At 39.9% G+C, this 15,396-nt stretch overlaps 2 protein-coding genes across 2 annotated transcripts; one reads left to right on the forward strand and one right to left on the reverse strand.

Annotated features, from left to right (window-relative positions):
• Nucleotides 1-1,271: 1,271 nt before the first annotated feature.
• Nucleotides 1,272-4,089, reverse strand: LOC116392297 (diablo homolog, mitochondrial). The gene is made up of 6 exons (XM_031863616.1): nucleotides 4,022-4,089; nucleotides 3,467-3,599; nucleotides 3,209-3,331; nucleotides 2,505-2,615; nucleotides 2,223-2,319; nucleotides 1,272-1,827 (listed from the first exon to the last, which is right to left on the reverse strand). Exons 1-6 carry the CDS (start codon nucleotides 4,063-4,065, stop codon nucleotides 1,619-1,621), a joined length of 717 nt encoding a protein of 238 aa, XP_031719476.1. The 5' UTR covers nucleotides 4,066-4,089; the 3' UTR covers nucleotides 1,272-1,618.
• A 7,692-nt stretch (nucleotides 4,090-11,781) lies between these two features.
• Nucleotides 11,782-12,714, forward strand: LOC116392220 (odorant receptor 131-2-like). The gene has a single exon (XM_031863436.1). It carries the CDS (start codon nucleotides 11,782-11,784, stop codon nucleotides 12,712-12,714), a length of 933 nt encoding a protein of 310 aa, XP_031719296.1.
• The last annotated feature ends 2,682 nt before the right edge of the window (nucleotides 12,715-15,396 follow it).

The raw sequence follows: 15,396 nt of genomic DNA on the forward strand, positions 1-15,396 counted from the left end.
GAGGCGACAGAAATGAGTGTTTAGGGTTATAACTGGTTAAAATTCATGCACATTATTATTGTTCTGTACTCTTAAGACTAAATGTAGGTACCCGCACCAGGGTCCGCAGTAGATTCACATGAAGGGTTCTCTAACAATCTGGGTTTTAATCACATTCGTAAACACCAAATAAAATAGGTCATATCTATTGTGATAAAAAAGTAAATACAATGTGAAATAGTGACTCCAATAGATACATTTGAGCTGACTGGGGATGAAAATGCTGATGTAGTGCATCCAACTGTAGAAATTAAAAAAAAAAAAAGTGTTGCAATGGGTTTAGATCGCCATCTGCTGGAAGTTAAAGGACGGGTTCACAATGTTTCAAGTCCATCATGTTTGAGTGTACATATCGGCAGCTGATCCTTTTGAAGACTGTAGAGTCCTATATACATGCAAATGAGTCTGCACTCATCTCCTTCACAAGTTTCAACACCTGCCCACAAATCTATATCAGTGTGCAACTTTGCTGAAAATATTCTGTTTTTCATAAAAAAAAAAAATGGAGCTAGAGTAGTTTGTTTTGTGCTCTGCGACAGTGTGGAAAGAGGTGATGCTGGAGATGAAGTGATGACAGGGGAGGCAGTTGAGAAACGACCTAAAAGCTCCACAGGGGTGTCAGGACACGGGTAATTTGCAAAGACTGAAGAGTTGTTGAGTGAAAGAAAGAGATACAAATAACAAGCAACACTACACCTTGAAGATGTTCTCAGAAGCACATGGGTGGGAATCAGTGGGACATTTACTAATTCAAATTTGTGTGGATGGAATGGTTATAAATGACTTCAGAGTAACATGTAATGGAAAAAAAAACCAAAGTGGTACCAGCAGCTGGTTGAAGTCCACAAAGACAGCATCTCTGGGTGTTACGGTGTTTACGTAGTGGCTCTTAGTCGCTCTAGCACATAAATGTTTCCCAAGATGACCACAGAGGACACTCTGTTCACATAGTTGGCACAGACGCCTCTCGTCTCGCATCCTTATCACACAAACAGTTGTCAGAACAAATCTGGCAAATGCCGCTTTCAAAACAACTCATTTTTCGACAACCATATGAAGTAACACATTGTTTTCTCTACTATTTTCAGCACTGGTTAAAAAAAAAGCCTTTGTAACACAATACGAAATGTTGGCCACAAGTCACTTCAGTAAACACAATATCCATCTAGTAAACATGAATTAAAAAGTTTCATTTTCTGATGCTGTTGCGACAAGTAAACACCAAAAATTAATAGTTTTTAAACTGCGTCTTGTCTTTATTACAATGAATTTTGGAACAACACAAAAATCAGCTGGTCAAGTCACAATAAAAACATAATTCTCTATGCTTCAGGAGCAGTTGATAATCATTATTCAAAGTCTTAAATGACCAAACACTTAACAGAATGTGTTGAACTGTGGAGACGTCCTCCTTTTGGTGCAATTCACTTTTTCCGCAATACAGCTTTTGTGCCGATGTAAGCACATTCATTGGAGCACAATCTACACGACAAGTCACAGCCACACACGCTGAAGACTCAAAAAGTGAGAAGACATTGTTAAATGATGAAGAGGTTTTCCTGATAACTGTGCATTTGTTTCAGTCTTCTCTTAGGTAAGCCTCAGGCACCTCTTCCTCCTCACCACTATTCTGTAAGGAGGCAACATGTTGCATCACCCTTTCAACCTCCATTACTTTAGTCTCGGACAACTTCTTATCCGTATCCACCGACAGTTTCAGTGCTTCCTCCACCTGCGTCTGGGCCACCTGAAGGTTTGTCCTCACTGTGATCGACGCATGTTCAGCTCCTGGAAACACACAGATGCAAGACACGCACTCCATTCAATTGTTGTAAAGAAAAAAGTTCAAAAGGTTGACATAACACCAGCTTAAGTTCAGACATTAGGTGTGGTCCTCAACGAGGCACTCCTGTCCATCATCTCCATTTTGTTAAACACAAAGCCCCACTGAGTGACAGCAAATGATCCGTGCACCGTCCAAAGTGTAACACTGACAGCGGCTGAATGGGAACGGGCACAGGCGGCGACGTGCAAAGCTTTGAGAAGATGATTCACAGCCGTACACTTTTATTCATCATTACAACAACCCTGAGAGAACCTGCCTGAACACTTCAACCACCACATCCCAACCCGTTCGCTCACACGGCCAGAGAACCACACTCAGACATTTGTCTTCTACACACCTGAGGTGTATGCTGCCTCAGCTGCCGCTTCACACAGCTTGACGGCAGTGACCCAGGTTGACTCGAAACGCTTGCATTCATCTTGTCGGTCACTAACCTGTCGGGAGAAGAAGAATTATTAAGTCAGACTCAAACAGATCCACAACTGTTTGTTTATCAGGGATTGCGAGTCTGCCGTCATATTCGTGCCGCGGCAATCGATAAATGAAAAGACGGCAACGTCACGCTACGCTCAGGTTTATTTTGAAGTACTTTTCACCGAAGAGGACAACACAAACTAACCTCTGAACGCTGGCCAATGATCACCTGCCAGATTGTATCCTCTTCTGCAGGAGTCAGTTTTCCCAGTGATTGCAAATATTGTCTTTGAAGGGCAATGAGTGTGTGCACAGCCTGTTGGCAAACAGAGCGAGGACATCGACATTTTATATTTAAAATAAAACTGCGGAGGCAGAGTAGCACAGAGGAGGATTGTGTGTGATATGGACACTGTTCAAGCTATTATAGTCCCTTCACACTAAATCATGCTGAATCTGGACATGGACAACTTTACATGCTCTATGCTCTGCTTCTATCTCTGGTCTATTTAAAGATAGACTATGTACTTCGATACATAATACATAAATATAACAAACATTATTTTTGTTCTGGTGCAGCTCAGTGTCACCACATTGCATCACACTCTGCAAGCTTCAGCAAATTATGTGGAGTAATGTTACTGACAGATTCATCAATAAGAAATTGGGTATTTTTCTTGATTTCTTGCATCTAGGCAAGTATACTATAGTACAAGGGTAGTTGGAGGGGGGGGGGGTAGATCTAAGGGCAGAGGGTGTAGTATGCTGTACAGATTGTAAAGCAAAGGCAAATGTGTGATATTGGGTTATATAAATACAATGTGCATGACTTGTATATACTATACTTGCAAATAATCCTTCTGCAAGTCAGGATATCGGAAATACATTTACCATGCGATCAAAACTTACTTTTGAGTAGTCTGTAATGGCATCTATGAGAGACAAAGTGGTCTGAGAGAGAAAAGTGCTTGAACTGTCTGTAACAAGAGAGGCTGCTCGTCTGATCAGAGAGTCACGAGAGAGGTTTTCAACCTGCAATAGAGACAGAGAGAGAGAGAGAGAGAGAGAGAGAAAAGACACGTGTATACTTTTAGTTAACGTTATATACTTTGTAATGGTATCTGTATTTTATGTATGAGTCTCTCTCTGGTGAGGTGACACACTCACCTGTTTGAAAGGTATAGCACACAGCCCTCCGCCCACAGTTAGAGACGCTATACCCGTGTACAGGACATTTGTCCATTTGACCGCTTTATGGACTGCAGGTTTTCTGCTGCTGAACAGGACAGGAGCTGATCTCCTGAAGAAAATAAACAGTTTCCGTTTAAAACCAGCCACGTACCGTTACACGAATACACGAGTTTACATCCAAGTTCTGAAGCGCTGTCACGTATTTACTGGTCCGTCTAAACGAAGGCTCGCTACCAACGCGTTAGGATTGAGGAATCAACTGAAGCTAGTCCAACATTTAACCTTTTACACTGACTCACAAATGTACGAGAGGACACACGAATGGCAATTAAAAACAAGTTTAACGTGTTTGTGGCAACTTCCGGTTGTTGTTGTTGTTGTTGTTGTTGCTAGCACCGTTCTGAAGCGAACCATTCTAATTTCCTCACTTTAGAACCGGAAACAACATTACATTTTGAGGTCTGGTTAATTTAGTATAGCGTGTACAAATGACAAACGTTGCCTGTAAAGCGGTATCTCACCACAGCCTACCTGAGGAGACGGAAGCAGGTCGTTAGGCTCCTCAGCGCGGCCATGTTGGTCCGCAACAATAAAAATGTTCGTCGTCACCGAGCAAAGGTTCCCCCCACTGTGAAGCCGTCACAGACTGAACACTAGCGCCCTCCCGTGGTGAAAGAAAAGCAAAGTTATCTTGTGCTCCGACATGTTTTACTGCTCAACCACAACCTGCCATGAAAAGAGGGGTTTATTAAGTCCTGGTAATCATTACATGGTGCAGTTAAGCGTAAGTAGTTAAGATCAGCCTCACCCGGACCAGCTCCAGAGTAAAATGTTACTTACCAACACATGAATGCGCTATCATTAATATTCTTCTCGGCCTACTATAATGTGAAATCTCATTGCATTTTGATTAGATACCTTTATATAATACAGACTATTCTTAATTATTATTTTCAATGCAGGCCTTAAACTTTACTGTGCTACACAGCGGTGAAAGAAGCAATGACACGGTGTAGAAATGCACAAGTTAACGTCCTGCATTCAAAATCTTACTTATGTAAAAGTACAAAAGTATTTGCATCAAAATATAATTAAAGTACCAAAAGTAAAAGTACAAAATATTTTAATTGATGCATTAATTCAATATTATCTTCACCAATAATAATACATTATAAGGTATTTGTGGTGATATTCTATATATTAATCAGAACCTGTGAAGTAACTAAACTTAGCTATCGAATAAATGTAGAGAAGTTACTAGTCCCACGATATTTCCCTCTGAATTGCAGTGGAGGAGAAGTATAAAGTAGAAGAAAACGGAAATATTCAAGTAAAGTACAAGTACCTCAAAATTGTACTAAGTACAGTAATTAAGTGAATTTACTTAATTACTTTCCACTACTGGTAGTTGTGTTGATCAAACCTATCCATGACAAATACAACCAAATGAAATGAAACCAAACCAAAGAGAAATGAGGCTAGATTCAAAGAATAATACTAGGGGAAAGGTTTGGATGTTTGGTGTGTAGTCAGCTGAAATTCCTCACAAGCATTTTACATTCCAGGCTTGTAATGATGAAACAGCACTCTGCAAATATGCAGGCCCTTAGATGACCTTTACAGTCTCCCTGTGACCACAGAGTGGAGTGCCAGGAATACATGTGGAAAATGAGCAAAATAATTAAAACAGAAGAGCAAATTGAAGAAAAAAATCTGATTGAAAAAAGTCACTAAAATAATGATGGAGGATTTACAGTGAGTGCGATGAAGGAATATTCTGTCCAACCTGATATTTTACATCACAGAGTTACATCACACGTGGAATTCTAGTTTCAAGTAAGGTGAGATGCGACAAAATCACGAGTCAAGATGAATTCACCCTCATTGATTATTTGTGATACTTAATATTGTTCAGTGTGGTCTCTCACACCTAATGCAGATATGCATTACCATACAATAAGACTGCATTCAAAATCTCTGGTTGCACTGTGTGAGAAACAGCTAAGTTCGTAATCTGGCCTTTAATTATTACTAGCCTACTTCTCTGTTTTACTGGCTTCATGATTCACGGCTTCTTACCAGACTCAATGCTGTCTGTTCTCTTAGTGCCAGTCATTAAAAACAAAGCTGGTAAAGTATGTAGCCTAGAGAATTACAGGCCCATTGCTTTGGCCAGCGTACTGTCAAAAGTCCTAGAAAGAATCCTGCTGGACAGAATACATGACTTTATCACCTCCAAAGATAACCAGTTCGGCTTTAAAGCCAAACATGGCACTGACTTGTGTATATATATACACCTTAAAGGAAATTGTCAACAAATACAGAGGTCAAAACTCATAACTTCTTATGTGTTTTATTGATGCCTCCAAAGCTTTTGATCGTGTTAATCATAGTAAGTTGTTTTTCAAACTGAGCCAAAGAGGTGTCCCCACATACATTGCGAGAATTCTGGCTTACTGGTATGCTCACCAGACTATACAAGTAAAATGGGGTAGAAGTGTCTCAGCCCTATTTGGGGTTAGCAATGGTGTCCGACAAGGGGGAATTTTGTCCCCAATTCTGTTTAATCTGTATATTGATGATCTGTCCAAGCAATTGAAAGCCTGTAATACTGGGTGCATGATTGGAAATACTCTGGTTAATCATATCATGTATGCAGATGATCTGGTGATCTTTAGTCCATCTAGCGCTGGTCTTCAGCAGCTCCTCACTATATGTACTGTGTGTGGTGTGGAACATGGCATCAAATACAACGCCAGTAAGAGTGCTATCCTGATCTGTCAAACTAAAGAGGACAAATTTCTAAACTTCCCTGACTTCAAATTGTCTGACAATAATCTTGGTGTCTGTGGTGAAGTAAAATATCTTGGTCATTTTTTAACAGAACACATGACCGATGATAACGACATTTCTAGGTAATGACGTAGGATGTATGCACAAGCAAACAGTCTCTCACGCAAGTTTGGTATGTGTACAGATGGAGTGAAGATGTCTCTGTTCAGAGCATATTGTACATCACTCTACACTGCACACTTGTGGTCAAACTACAGAAAAAGGAGCTTACAGAGACTTCAAGTAGCTTACAATGACGCCATGAGAATACTTTTAAAGAGACCGAGATGGAGTAGTGCGAGTGAAATGTTAGTGGCTGCACGAGTCAATACTTTCCAAACTGTGTTAAGAAATATCATGTATAAATTCATCTGTCGACTGAATGACTCTGAAAATGAGATCATAGTTGTTTTAACCAATATAAGGTTTAGTACCACACGTTACCAGTCCCAGCTGTGGCGACATTGGTACAGCTGTCTCTTTGTAGGGCATTGCTAGGCCTCCGTACTTTTATCGTTTGTCTGTCTTTTTATATATTTGTCTCTATGGACCCTGAGTCTGAAATAAAGTCTATCTATCTATCTATCTATCTATCTATCTATCTATCTATCTACAGCATCAACAGCTTAATGATTTTACTCGAGAAAATATTCATTGTCATGTTAAGTTTGCGCAGTATGTAGGGTTTAACTATATGTTTGGTCAAGTCAAAGGGTTAATATGTCATCCATTTACAGTATTTCATTAAAGCAGTGACGTGTCAAATAAAGATATGGGTGATGTATTAATGATTATTAGAAATGGGGTTACACTTGCTCACAGTGCAGTTGTTAATGTGTGTGTAAACTGACTTTACATCCCTATATGTTTTCCAATACCTGCGGTTACCATATTAAAAGAAAATAAAGATAAAAGCAACATGTTTTATTGTTCCGACAACATTAAATTCAAATATTTAGTTTAAAGTTTTGTTCACAAACTGTTAAACAAGCGATTGCAGGTGTGTTAATTAGCCAAGTCAACATGAACAGAGCAGTCTTTGAATAATTAATGATGCCATTAATCATCACTTTTAATATGCTTCACGGGAGTTGCACTGGAGTTTATTGTGACACACGGGAATACAGATAACTGGCCAATCATCATCACCATTATGTTGAAAAAACATTTTTCAGATGATGAAAACAAGCCAAGACTATCAGTGTAGGTCTCAGAAATTGACAACTTAAAACTATGATTCTGCCACTGAAATGAATCTACCTTATTTATTGAAAAATATTTTGTTTAATAAACTGATAAGTAATCAATATATATGTCCCCAATCCCATCTCTCAGTATGTGTTCACACATTGGCCTTTTATTGTTCTGAGCATGACTGTGATTACAGTGCTCTGATGAATAAACTGTTCCAGCATTAACGTCAAACCGCACATTTTACCGTCTGTATCATATTGACAGCATATCTGATGAATAAACTGGTTAATCCATCAGGCAGTTTGTGCCCCATGCATCCCTAAGTACACCATAAGTGTACTTTGCTAGTTGGATTAACAGCAGCTGAGACAGTGATAACTCTACTTTACTCTCTTATTGTTGTCAACTCCTGATTTACGGCTGTCAAGTCTTCTCAAAATTCATGAACAAAATAGTACATTTCAAACACAGTCTGATGATAGTAATCAATTTATGCGACAATTTAAGTTAAACATTTTCTCTGAACTGGATCTTTGAGCAGCCTTTGCTGTGTCCCATACTGTCGGTTATCTTATGGGGGGTTAGTAAAAAATATCACCAGTTCGGGTGGGCGGTTAAAAAAGTGACAAAGCAATTTTCTGAGTAAGTTACTAATAATAAGGTGTAAAGGGTGTTTTAGTCTTGTGAATTTATTATTTATTTACAAATCAATAGTTTTCCAACCATTTCAAAACTTTTTGCTGTTTCCTCCATCTTCACTGAGAGCCCACAGAGGATAGTTTGAATAATTGATGACCTAATTAAACGTCACCTTTAATGAGTTTCACAGGACTTTATTTGCCATAAGAGAATAGTGATGATGGGCTCATTAGCATCACTGCTTTGGAGTCGAAATCCCCTCGGAGAAAAACAAACCATGTCTGCAGGGACATCTCTGTGTTAGCTACTGCTAGTTAGTGCACAGACATGACAACAATCCAAAATGATGATTGCAAAACAAACTTTTGTTTCATCAAGTTTCATCAAACCAGCACTTCAGGTGCACTGACTTTTAATTTCATGTCTAGATGGATGTTTTAGATAATATGGCCAAAGTGGGAGGTTTATACAACTGCTTGAGTTTAATGTCCTGTTAAACACAGTTTGAACTCAATTTGATTCCTTTACTCAATGATTCATGAGCACAAATTTAGGAACAATCTATAAAACACAAATAAAGGATGTCAAAGATAATATATTGAGTTTAACAGCCAAAACCCAAAGAACATACACGTCTCTCCCCAGATCCAAATCAGTATCATTTCCAAGTGGCTCATTTACATTGCCCACCTTCTATTTGCATTGCACTGCATTAGCCATGTATAATGAAAGCATCCAATGCATCATCAAAACTATATGCGAAAGAGTATGCACAGCACCTCCTTAGTAAAACATACAATACATAGCCAAATTAAGTTATTTGCTTAAGGGTCAGATAATGCTAGAAAAGAACTTGGGCTGGCACTCAGTATAGGTAATATTTACGAGCAAAGGTAGACATTTTGAGACCATATGTCACAAGGTATTAGGCCTTACTCAATCAGCCAAAGTGTGCCCTCGCACTCACCTGTAGAGTTAGGGCGACGCTCGCAGCACTCTTAACTTCCTGACTTTTGATCTACAACACAACCGTGCTCTCTGCACATAGTGACTACCAAGCTGAAGATTATTGTTACACATACTTTTGTGTAGCTAAGGACTTCACTTCCCTGTCCCCCAGCCCACACGGTCAGATTCGGCCCTCACTTAAACTCAAAGCACTGACTTGTTGCCCGTCGCACACACAGCAGTTCGGTTTCTTTTTATCTTTTCTCACAAGCGAGGGCAGAGTTCCTCGCTATCCGCTTACTAGCCATCTCCTTTCCCTTGTTCGTCTTCCCTTGCCTCAGATTAGCTACGCAAATCTTAAATCTTAAAATCTGATAGGGTGCAACACCTGTCACAAATGAGACAAGGAAGCCAGGACTCACCTTTACCTGAACTATCCGTACTCTTACGCAAGCATAACAAATAAATTCCCTCACAGAATGTCTAGGCTCACCCTCGAGGACAGGCTGAGCACTTCCGATAGGAGCTCAGATGCTTTGCATTGTCAGGAGCCACTTGAGATGGTCCAGGCATCTGATCGGGATGCCTCCTGAATGTCTCAGGTTTTCTGGGTAAGACCAACTGAGAGGAAAACCTTGGGGCAGACTCATGCTTTCATATCCCATCTGGCCTTAGAATACCTTGGAATCCTCCACGAGGAGCTGATAGACATATATTGTAAAATATTAAGATATTAGGGCTGCTACTGCAACCTGCACCTGAAGAACTAGTGGAAAAGGGTGGATGGATAAATAGATGGATGGACATTTGCCAGATTAAGACAAGTGGCCTACATATTGTGAAACATATGTAAACATTCAGTTTCAGGTTGCACTATGTATGAAGGAAATGTAGTCTAACTTGTAAATTAGTTTATTTCTATGTATGCATGACCACTAGGTGTTACCTGCCATCATGGTGCACTTTGTCATAATAATGGCTCAGTCCTTGTATACTATTCTAGTGAGCGTTCATGCTAAAGCTGATAAATACTACTGAGGAGGTATCTTCAGGGGTCAGCATCTTCCCTGCACACCGTCCGCAACAATCAATGTGTACGGACTGAAGTGTGTCGCACACTCGTCCGTGGAAGTGATTGTCTATGCCAGGACAAGGCTTCTTGTTGATGATTGGCCTGTGGGTCCGTGGGCCAATCATCAACTTAGAATTTTGAGTGGCACACCCTGTTTCCATGCACAAGATTATGAAGACTGGTCCCAGAACCATGCAGCTTAGGCTTTGACCGTTTGTCTGGGACACTAGATGCATGAGGATGTAGCTTCCATCCAATCATGTGACCTGAGAGGGAGGTTGGGCTGGAATGTCAATAAGATGCTCCCTGTACCTCTGAACTTAAATCTTGGTGCAAAACTGCAACAAAGCCCTCTAGGTATTACCCATGCAGGTGGTTAATCCTACAATAGCATTCTCTACTATCACAGCATGGGTTACTAATACTCAACGCAAGCCCCTGTAAAGATCAAGTGGTTATCATGTTCTAATATGGGCATGTCCCCCAAGTCCATCTCTGCGAGGTACCATCAAGACCTAGCTGTATCTGGCCAAAAGCTTACAGCACTGAATGAAAAATCCCTTTCTCATAGCTGACGCTATCAGATTCTGCAGCACCGGACAGCAGATACCCTATTTGTGACTGCTTTGCATTACCAAATAAAGGGAATGACAGACAACCATTATCTAGCTTCAGTGCTTTCCTGTTGGACACAGGAAATATATTGCTGGGCCTTGAATCTATGTATCCTTTCTGACACTGAAAAACAACAATACAATAATACTTAAAGTTGTCATGTGAATGACTGTGGTGATTCCCTGTGGTAGAATAAAAAAAGACACTATGGCAATCAGTTATACAGGACAAAGCCTTTGGATTGCTGGCAAGTTTACAACTATTAAAACAATTGAACTAAGTTATTTTATCAGTGTTCAGTCAGAACAATACTGAGCTGAGGATGATTAAAAAAAATAATGATCATGAGAGAATAAAATGGTAATAGGGATAGGGCTATCCCCATATCTAATACCTCTCTATGGCCATGTTTTCACCCCACTTTTGTGTGTCGAAGTTTGGAACATCTGTATACATTTCTGTTGGAGAGCACATCTAGCATGATCTAGGTCTAAAATATGCACTCATACTTACACCTGCAAAGTTGATGTATCCAACACACAAGGTAAGTAGCTATTGTAACAATGGCCAGTGAGGTGTGTTGTTAGCAATAGTGATGATGACATTGTGTTGGAAAAAGTCTGATTGGGTGTCCCCCTTGTGTTATAGTTGCCCCTATAAAGTCTTCATACACAGTCCTCTCCCAGACAGCAGGACCAAGCCCAGCAAAAGAGCTGTGCACCACCATTTCTGCAGAGATGGTTTGGTAATCTGAGGCTGTTATAAATGTCATTTGTATTGTTGGTTCATGTGATATTATACTGGTGTGTGTAATCAACTAACATTTGCAGTTGTGAGGTTGTTATTTGGGCTTTGTGCCAGAGGTAACCTGTGCATCTAGCTTATACACAATATTTTAGATTGCATTGACAGAATTTATCTGTCTTTAGAGCTACAGTAAGTTGATTGACTGTTTAAAACCCTTGTATGGCTGACTATAACTGAGAAAGATATGGCGGCCAATAACTCGGTGGTTGGTGGTGAATTGTCAACGTACAAGTTCAATGATCGGGTCATTGTAGTTCAGGTTTTGGTGTCAGTTTTCCTTTGCATCAACTTTTTGCTAATCACAACTTTGTTTATGAAAGACTTCTACACAGCCATGCGGTACATCTTATTTGCTATAACACTACTGTCTGACTCTCTGTTTTTAATTATGACTGACTTCCTGCTAATTTTGAGTTATATTAAGATTAGCATGCAAATATGGTTGTGTGTTATTATGTATATTGTTTTGTCTATGTACACTTTTGTCACACCAGTTACTTTGACAGCAATGACCCTGGAGCGCTTTGTGGCCATTTGCATGCCCCTGCGCCATGGAGAGCTGTGCTCCACACGCAGAGCTCTGCACTGCATCCTCATCATTCACAGCCTCAGCTCTATACCCTGTATTGTTATTCTATCCATCTTCTTTGCATCTGCGCCCTTCAGCTTCTATACCCAAGGCAGAATATGTTCTGTGGAAATTTTCATCTTTTACAAATGGCAGGGTCATCTTCGGTCAGCTATACAACAGTTGTACTTCTTCATAATGTGCATTGCTATTGTATTCTGCTATGTTAAAATAATGAAAGTGGCCAAAGCTGCATCAGGAGAGAATAAAAAGTCAACATGGAAAGGGCTCAGAACTGTAATTCTTCATGCTTTCCAGCTGCTGCTCTGTCTCATCCAGCTGTGGTGTCCATTAATAGAGGCTGCCGTACTTCAGATTAATTTACTGTTATTCATTAATGTCAGGTATATTAATTACGTTACTTTTATTCTCGCTCCAAGATGTCTGAGTCCTCTTGTTTATGGCCTCAGGGATGAAATATTTTTTCATGCACTAAAATACTATGCTCTCTGTGGCTTGTATAAGCAACAGTCATCAAATGTATCTTGATTGATAAATTAAATTCATGTTACGCTACTAAATTAACATGTTTAATAAGTGTCTCTTGCTTCGTTATATTGTTATTTCAAAGAAAATGATTCAATTGAATGGCATATATGTGATTATATTACACTGATGATCCCTATTTCTTACAATACATTAAAGTGCCTCAGACATTCTTCTTTTTCAGGACAACAGAAGTTGTGTCCATTTCCAACAGTCATTGTGTAGAATATAACATGTGGTCACTATACGATTAAAAATGTGTTAATTCTATTCCTACGGATTTGGATTTGAAAAAGTAGACACCCAACTGTAAAAAAAAAGAGGTGAAGCTGTATTGTACAATCTATTCTAACAATCATGACCATGAACTTATCTTAATTTCATCAATAGATTGAAAATAATCAATAAACTCATTAAAGTTAGCATTATACTTGAGAAACCTGTCACTTGGGAGATTTGCTTGAATCAATTAATTCTGCAGCATTGCAGAGCTCTCTGCCATCAAGGAGGAGGAGAGGCAATGGGTTCCGGCTTTTCATCGACAGCACCCGGACCAACCTTCCAGGACTAAGACGCCTGCCGGGAACACCCAGCAGGCTCCCTGTTTGGACAGTGAGCGTCTTTACTCCCAGTCCGAGGTCCGAGTTTACCCTCAGACTGTTTTCCCGTTGCCGACCCTGCCTGTCTGGACTTCTCCGCCTTGCCTCTGCCCCGGTAAATGACTCAGCCTTCTGTCCCCGACCATGAGATTCTAGCCTCTGCTTCCTCTGGTTTCTGTCTGCCTTCTCCCCAGACGGCTTGGCGTTCCACTGAGTGGATTTCTCAGATCCAAGACTGTTTGCCTGTTGTGTCTTCTGCCTGGAAAAAACTTTCGTTTCAACTATTCTGTGTGTCCATCGTACTGCTTCTGGGTCCTTACCATACCCGTTACATAAATACTAAACACCTACACAATGCCACAGAGACTACATCTCTTATCTTGGTTTAGTACTCTTGCAATATAACATAAATGTCATGTGGACAGAAATAGCAAATAAATTAGCTTGGCTAGTTTTATTTACATACACACATGTAACCATGGGTGATAAAACAAAGCCAGCTGCGTAGCATTAACTCATTTAGTGATTAAGTTAGAATAACACAGTAGCAGACCAACGTCAGAAAAACATATACATAAGTTATTGCCACTTAACAGAAAATATGTGCACTTTATGCAACATCTTTACATTGGCAGTTAGTGAAGGAGTTCTGCAGGCTATTGATAACTTACTTTCTTCAGGCACGCACTCTCTGTATAGTGAGGAGGGTTCTGCAGTGCACTTATGGTTACGGATATAACCCCTGTTCTAACCTGAAGAACACTAGGACCTCGCGCCGGCCAAAGGGGGTGCCTGACTAAAATACCAACATAAAAACCAGTATTTATGAAACTAATAGGGAATTTACAACATCCTTTGTTAAAAAATTGAATACATTTAGTTGAGTATTTTAGATTGTAACCTTTTTTTAAAATGATGTCCGATGATTCAACTTTCATCAAATAACAGGACAAATGTATGGGCAAAAGCGCTTTGTTGGGAACGTAAAGGAGCGTGTTTGGGTTATCAGCATCTAGGAAACCAAATTCTTGACATCAATAGAATTATTAATGTCAGTAACAATTATTGATTATTAATAATAATGGGGCACCACCCTGCGAACAGGGACCAATAACCAAACGATAAACTAAGTCTCATAATTAGTGTTCACTCACAATGTCAATAGTCTGAGTACTATGACACATTCAGAGTGAAAGTGAAGGTTTAAGTTCGAGCACAGACCACATATACAGCTATTATCACAATACATGCACAAAGTAATGGCCAAACCACAGGGGTCCTGCGGTGTCTTGGCCCTCGGCAAATTAGATTGCAGCGCTGCTTTCAGGTAACTTCAGGAACGCATAGTTTTTGGGGGGAGGAAACTCACCCTAATGTGAATTTCTTCAGAGTTGGGGGGGTTTGGTGCTCATCAAACTACAATCAGGATGAAACCTTTGCTTGCAAAAGGGAAGGCCTGACTCTCTTTGTTCCACAGCACATGTCGAAGCCATATAGTCAGATCCCAACAGCTTGAAAAGGGAAAACCATTACATACATTGTAGTTTTACATGGACGTTTACAAGTGATGTGCAACTGCAGTAATGGTGGTTTGTATATTCGGCTACAAGTTGGATTTGTCTACAGAGGGTCACCGAGGGACATCAGCAGAAGGTGGAAATGACGACACAGTGATGAGCAATGTTTCATTTGTGGTTTCTACTCACTCCTATAAAGTTTTCATGCACAGCCCTTTCTCAAGACTGCAAATACCCCGACAGACAGCATTTGATTTTTGGAAATTAAATTGGAACATTGGCCTGACCATTGATTGAAATGGAATTGAAATCTGTCCCACAATGCTCTGCCACTGAATAGAGGATTTGGTAAATTGCACCACATGAATCATCATCTTGGCACCACAGATAACTATTGTCAACAACTTGATTTCCTTTTGACAAACATATGTAATAATTAAGTTACATTTTGTAACTACTTAAACAACTTTATTTCTTGGAAAAGCGATGGCTGGTAACAACTCATTAGTTTGTGGTGATGTCTCGCTACGGCGGATCGATGAGCGCGTCATTATTGTGCAGATCCTGGT

The sequence above is a fragment of the Anarrhichthys ocellatus genome, unplaced genomic scaffold, assembly GCF_004355925.1.
Source record: "Anarrhichthys ocellatus isolate YVR2014 unplaced genomic scaffold, GSC_Weel_1.0 scaffold29, whole genome shotgun sequence".
Taxonomy (NCBI): domain Eukaryota; kingdom Metazoa; phylum Chordata; class Actinopteri; order Perciformes; family Anarhichadidae; genus Anarrhichthys; species Anarrhichthys ocellatus.

Excerpts from the sequence above, each read along its gene's own strand:
- LOC116392220 (XM_031863436.1), top strand. The coding sequence starts at position 11,782 with ATGGCGGCCAATAACTCGGTGGTTGGTGGTGAATTGTCAACGTACAAG.
- LOC116392297 (XM_031863616.1), bottom strand. The coding sequence starts at position 4,065 with ATGGCCGCGCTGAGGAGCCTAACGACCTGCTTCCGTCTCCTCAG. Across the intron at positions 2,320-2,504 it reads TCATTGGCCAGCGTTCAGAG|GTTAGTGACCGACAAGATGA; the intron begins GTTAGTTTGTGT and ends TTCTCCCGACAG. Across the intron at positions 1,828-2,222 it reads TGAGGCAGCATACACCTCAG|GAGCTGAACATGCGTCGATC; the intron begins GTGTGTAGAAGA and ends GTGTGTTTCCAG.